General features: G+C 39.5%; 1 protein-coding gene across 1 annotated transcript in view; it reads left to right on the top strand.

Annotated features, from left to right (window-relative positions):
• ZNF805 (zinc finger protein 805) overlaps window positions 1-4,804 on the top strand; it is an 11,205-nt gene extending 6,401 nt beyond the window's left edge. Inside the window, exon 3 of the mRNA XM_011979649.1 lies at window positions 2,768-4,804. Within this exon, the coding sequence (XP_011835039.1) occupies window positions 2,768-4,398 (1,631 nt within the window). The 3' untranslated portion in view covers window positions 4,399-4,804. The remainder of the gene's footprint in view (window positions 1-2,767) is intronic.
• The last annotated feature ends 1,897 nt before the right edge of the window (window positions 4,805-6,701 follow it).

Consider the following 6,701-nt stretch of genomic DNA (forward strand, 5'->3'; position numbering starts at 1 on the left):
CTCAACGCAACCTCCGCCTCCCGGGTTCAAGCGATTCTCCTGCCTCAGCCTCCCAAGTAGCCGGGATTACAGGCATATGCCACCACACCTGGCTCATTTTGTATTTTTAGTAGAGATGAGGTTTCTCCATGTTGGTCAGGTTGGTCTCAAATTCCTGACCTCAGGTGATCCACCCACCTCAGCCTCCCAAAGTGCTGGGATTATGTGCGTGAGCCACTGCGCCCAGCCTCCTTAGGCTCTTACTCTAAGCTCTTACCATCTTTTTTCTAGGGCATGTTAATAGACTCCCAAAACTTAATCTCTGTATCTGCTTTGTGCCTCTGGTCAGTTCTTTGTCCTGCATGGGGTACTCCAGCATTCAGACCTTGTTCCAGACAGCTAATATTTCCCCAGCCACTCAGCATGTGACTGCTGATGTATCAGCAGGTTTTCATGTTGACAATATCATCTACTTACATTGTTTAATCAGCAGTCCTTACACATTCCTCTCAACCTCTCATACCGGTAGCTTCTCTCTTCTCCTGATGAAAGAGATCTTGCCCTTGGCCACTGTCAGTTTTTTTGAAGAGTTTGTATCGCACCTTTTCATGGACATTTTTTCTTCACTTATATTCTGCTTGTCTTGTAACTTCATCCTTTCTGTACTCAACATAAAAAATGCTCAACTTCCTTATCCTTGAAGAAAATTAAACAATTCAGTGTTCATGGTTCACAGTATATTCATATATTCATTCACTCTCTGAGCACTTAATTGTTTACGTTTTTATATCAGTGATGCTGTGGACATTTATATATGTTGTTCATCTTTCACATGTGTAGGGGCACATTTTTGATGTTTCTGGAGTGAAATAATTGGATTATAAACTATGCAAATGTTCTAGTTTGCAAGATCATTCTCATTGTTTTCTAAAGGGCCTATATCAAAAAATTCCTCTCAGGAATTTTTGGAAGTTTCCATTGATCCATATCCTATCTAGTACTTGAAACTATAAGGCCCCTCAATTTTTGCTGATCAAATGGAAACAAAATATTTTTATCTCTTGTGCTCTTGATTTGCATTTTCCTCATGGGTAAGGTTGTTTAGTGTCTTTCACAATTCTGAGCCAATCTGTATTTTCTTCTGTGAGATGTTATTTGGTGATAAATGCCTATTTTTCAATTAACTTCTTTGGCTTTCTCTTTTTATTTGATTTTTATACATTCTAGATACCTATCTTTTATCAGTTACATTTGCTGCAGGTATATTCTTCTAGTTTTTAATTTTGTCCTTCCACTCTCTTTAAAGTATCTTTTGTTCAGTGAGTTCCTTACATAGTGTAGTCTGATTTGTGGTTTTTTTTACGTGATTAATGATTTTGTGCCTTGTGGAAAAAATGTGCTTTACCCTAATATTGAAAAGGTATTCTTGTTTATTTTATTGTCAGTTGTAAAACTTGCCATTTGGCATTTAAGTCTTTATCAATCTGAAGTTGGTTTTGAGTATAAAATGTGATAGAATACAATATTTCCATTCCCCATGTGGGTAGCCAATTTTTCTAGCTCTATTTCCTTAGTAGTCTCTCACTACTGAGGTGCTGTGCCTCCTTGCCATCTACCAAAGCCCCATCTGTGTGCAAGGGGATTTCTGAGCTCTCCGTTCTTCTTTATTCCCAGTTGGCATCGTGTCTGTGCCAGAGTGGTACCTCTGCCTTATGAGCCCTGTCCTGAGAGTGGCACTGCTCTTCACAGCTGTCACCTAGGTCAGAATGTTAGGAATCAGTTCCTCTGTGCCTCTTCTTTCCCTAGATTCTCATCACCACAACCCTCTCATGTGCTATAGCTCATTTGCATATTCTGTCTCCTAAGGCTATAGTGTCTTTCCCACTTTCTCTCGTGACCAGTAGGACTTACTTCACTGGGTATCTTCTACTGGAAAAATGCCTTGACCTTTTTCTACCCAGGATTAGCCAAACTCAAGATTAAGGACACAGTCCTCCAGGACTTTGTCAAGTCTGCCCAAATCCTCTAATTCCAACTGCAAATTCAGGGATTTCCTGAAACCACCCTCAGGTTTCATAACTTGCTAAAAAGATCCACAAGACTTTCTAAAACCTATTATGCTCACAGTTTTGTTTATTACAGACAAAGCAGACAAATTAGAAGAGGACACAGGATATGGGGCTGAGGGTGTTCCAAACACAAAGCTTTCTCGGTGACTTGTTACCCACCCAGCATTGATGTGTAAAATATGTGCACAGAGCATTGCAAACCCAGGAAACTCAGTGGAGCTCTGGTTTTTAGAGTTTGTTGAGCTTTATTACACAAGCGCAGTTGATCGAGACATTGCCCATAGTGCCATGTGAAGTTTCCAGCCTTCGCCCCTTTTCCAGAGTTCAGCTGATATCTTGTGGCTCAGGGACCTAACCTTCTACTCACGGGTTGGTCTTTCTGGTGCCACCAGACCTCAGCCAGAGTCATCTATTTAGGATAAACTATTTAGGGACCCGTAATGAGTTACCTTTATGTAAATATTCAGTCTGGAATTGAGGCGGTGTCTCCACCCTAGGCCTTGTCCCCTCACCTGGTCTCTCTGCCTGGTCTCCCTCTCAAGGAGTCAGGAATCCAAGGTAAAGAAAGGAAACAAATTACAGACCTGGGGTTCAAGATGGGAAAATATAACAGACATAAAGGCACCATTTACAACTTCATTTTTTTCACTGAAGTGGGATTTTGTTTCTTCTCTTTTTACATTACTAACAGGCCCTTTTGTGTATCGGATTTCTTTCAGGTGACAAAGGAAAACCTGAGAACCCAGAACCTACCACCTGTGAGCTAGCCTTGTCTGAAGAAATCTCATTCTGGAGACAACTAACACAAGGAGCTTCAGGGGACTCCCAGTTGGGGCAACCCAAGGATCAGGATGGGTTTTCAGAAATGCAGGGAGAGCACTTGAGACCAGGGTTAGATTCCCAAAAGGAGAAGCTTCCTGGAAAAATGAGCCCCAGACATGATGGTTTAGGGACAGCTGATGGTGTGTGTTCAAGGGTTATACAGGATCAGGTCTCCTTAGGAGATGATGTCCGTGACTGTGACTCTCATGGATCAGGTGAAAATCCAGTGATTCAGGAAGAGGAGAATACCTTTAAATGCAGTGAATGTGAAAAAGTGTTTAACAAGAAACGTCTGCTTGCTCGGCATGAGAGGATTCACTCTGGAGTGAAGCCCTATGAATGCACAGAGTGTGGAAAAACCTTTAGCAAGAGTACGTACCTCCTGCAGCACCACATGGTCCACACTGGGGAGAAGCCCTATAAGTGCATGGAGTGTGGAAAGGCTTTTAATCGGAAGTCACACCTTACCCAGCACCAGCGGATTCACAGTGGAGAGAAGCCTTACAAGTGCAGTGAATGCGGAAAGGCCTTCACCCACCGCTCCACTTTCGTCTTGCATAACAGGAGCCACACTGGAGAAAAACCCTTTGTGTGCAAAGAGTGTGGCAAAGCCTTTCGAGATAGGCCAGGTTTCATTCGACACTACATCATCCACAGTGGTGAGAATCCCTACGAGTGCTTTGAATGTGGCAAGGTCTTCAAACACAGGTCATACCTCATGTGGCACCAGCAGACTCACACCGGGGAGAAGCCCTATGAGTGCAGTGAATGTGGGAAGGCCTTCTGTGAGAGCGCAGCCCTGATTCACCACTATGTCATCCACACTGGGGAGAAGCCCTTTGAGTGCCTCGAATGTGGGAAGGCTTTCAACCACCGATCGTACCTCAAGAGGCACCAGCGGATTCACACTGGGGAGAAGCCTTATGTGTGTAATGAATGTGGAAAGGCCTTTACCCACTGCTCTACTTTTATCTTGCATAAAAGGGCCCACACTGGAGAAAAGCCTTTTGAGTGCAAAGAATGTGGGAAAGCCTTTAGCAATAGGGCAGACCTTATTCGACACTTCAGCATCCACACTGGAGAGAAGCCCTATGAGTGCATGGAGTGTGGAAAGGCCTTCAACCGCAGGTCAGGCCTCACAAGGCACCAGCGGATTCATAGTGGAGAGAAGCCCTATGAATGCATTGAGTGTGGGAAAACATTTTGCTGGAGCACAAACCTCATTCGACACTCCATCATCCACACTGGAGAGAAGCCGTATGAGTGCAGTGAATGTGGAAAGGCCTTCAGTCGCAGCTCATCCCTCACTCAGCATCAAAGGATGCATACTGGGAGAAATCCTATCAGTGTAACAGATGTGGGAAGACCTTTTCCAAGTGGGCAGACCTCAGTCAACATCCAAGAACTTTTATTGGGGAAAAACTTTTTGAATGTCACCACTGAGGAAAATCTTTTGCAAGAGGAAGCATCTTACATGGCATCTGATCATACCTACCAAAGAGAAACCCCACAAGTGTCTTCACTGTGAGAAAACCTTCTGTTGCCAAATGTCATTTGTCACCTAAGGAGTCATATTAGAAAATCACACAGCTTAGAGCCTTATTCTCCATCTGAATTCATCCTGGAAAAACACCCAGTGGTTATTATGCACTTAGGAAAACCTTTAGCTCCATCTTTGTCGTTAGTTTACAGTGCAGTGTTATCTCAGGAATTTTTATAAAAAGAGGTGACATAGAAAAAATGAAATGCAGACACTGCTTCTTTTATACTGTTGTCTTATATGTACGTTTCTGTCCCACGTCAGAAAAGTTAGTAAGGCAAGGTCTTCTTTGTTCTGCAACATTGTCTCTTCTTAAGAAGCATTGTTTTTATGAGAAATATGAAGGCTTGAGTTATGAAATACTTTTATATTTAAGGATTAAAGGAAACATGAATGCGCACGTTTTATTCCACCACTTAAGACTGTTTTAAGTCTTTGATTTGGAGAAAAAAAAAAATCCTTTTTTAATGGGTATTGAACACTTAACACAGAATTTTTCTTGATTCCCATCTGTTGGTTTACTTGATTGCTATAGCTGTATGGTAAATCTCAAAATTAGGTAATGTGATTTCTTTTTTCTTATTTTTATTTAAAATTCATTTAGCATTCCTAGTTTCTTTGACTTTCCATATACACTTTAGGATTGATTTTTCTGTTTTTCAAATATTCTTGCTTGGATTTTGATATAATTGAGTTACACCTGTAGATCAATATGTTGAGTATTGGCATCTTAGCCTTCCAATTCATGAACATGGCATATCTTTTCATTTATTTAAATTTTCTTTGATATATTTCATTACTGTTTTATAGTTTACACAGTATAACTCCTGCACATTTAAAATAAGATTTATAGCTTCATAGTTTTTTGCGTGATTATAAATGGCATTGATTAAAGTTTCAGTTTTCATATGATGTTGGCTAGTATACAGAAACATTATTTTTTCCATCTTATTTTGCTGTCTTGCAACTTTCCTAAACTCATCATTTCTTGCCATTTCCTTTGGGATAATCCTTAAGATTTTAAACATAGAAATATCATTTGCAATTTGGGACAGTTTTATTTCTTGCTTCCCATCTGTACACCTTTTATTTACTTTTCTCATGTTACTGCACTAGGTAGGATTTCCAGTGTGATACTGAATACAAATAGTGACAAGTTATCCATGCCTTGTTCATGATATTAGGGGGGAAATGTTCGGTTTCTCATTAATATGATGTTGAAAGTTTCTTCCAAAGAGTTTCTCTATCAAGTTTAGAAAGTTTCTCTCTATTCCTAATTTGCTGGGATTTTTTAGTTATTATTAATAAGTGTTGAATTTTGTCACTTGCTTTTTCTCCACCGATTGATTTAATTATGTCATGTTACTTCTGTAGTCAGTTGATGTGTTACCTTGACTGAGTTTTGAGTATGGAACCAGCCTCACATCCTTGTGATAAGCCCTACTTGCTCATGGAGTATAATTTTGTTTGTATACTATGCAACAGTATTTCATTTGCTAGTATTTTGTTGAGGAAGCTTCCCTCTAATTTCATGAGTGATAATCTGTAGTTTTTTTTCCTTCAACTGTTACTGTTTGGTTTTGATGTCTAGATGATAACTAGCCTTCTAACATGAGTTGGAAGGAATTATCTTCTGTTTTTTTGGAAGATCCTATGTAGAGTCGGTGTTATTTGTTCCTTTAATGTTTGGTAGCATTCTCCAGCAAACAAGTGGGACCTGGAGATTTTCCTTTTGGATGCTTTTTAATTATGTATTTATTTTATTTAATAGGTATAGAACTATTCAGAGTATTTCATATTGGATGAATTTTTATAGATTTTCTTAAGGAAGTGTTCATTTTATGTAAATATTCTCATTTGTAGCATTCTTTGAAATATTTCCTTTTAGCCTCTTGTTGGCAGCAGGATCTGTACTTATGTTCCTTGTTGTATTCTTGATATTGAAAATGTATCACTTATTGTCAGTCTTTGTAGGCATGTGTCAATTTCATTGATCATTTCAAAGAAATAGCACTTTATATCACTGATTTTTCTCCACTTTCTGTTCTTAATTTCACTGATACCTGCTCTGATCTGTATTGTATCCTTCCTTCTACTTGCTTTGGTTGTATTTGACTCAGTGGTTTCCTGAGGTGGATGTTTAGGTTATTGATTTGAGGCTTTTTTCTTTTTTCATATAAGCTTTAAGTTCTATACATTTTTCTTACAGTGCTGTTAGTTTCATCCCACAAGTTTTAATATGTTTTTGATTATCTTACTCAGTTCTAAGATTTCCTGATTCCTTTTGAGAC

This window comes from Mandrillus leucophaeus, unplaced genomic scaffold (genome assembly GCF_000951045.1).
Source record: "Mandrillus leucophaeus isolate KB7577 unplaced genomic scaffold, Mleu.le_1.0 Scaffold205, whole genome shotgun sequence".
NCBI classification, from domain to species: domain Eukaryota; kingdom Metazoa; phylum Chordata; class Mammalia; order Primates; family Cercopithecidae; genus Mandrillus; species Mandrillus leucophaeus.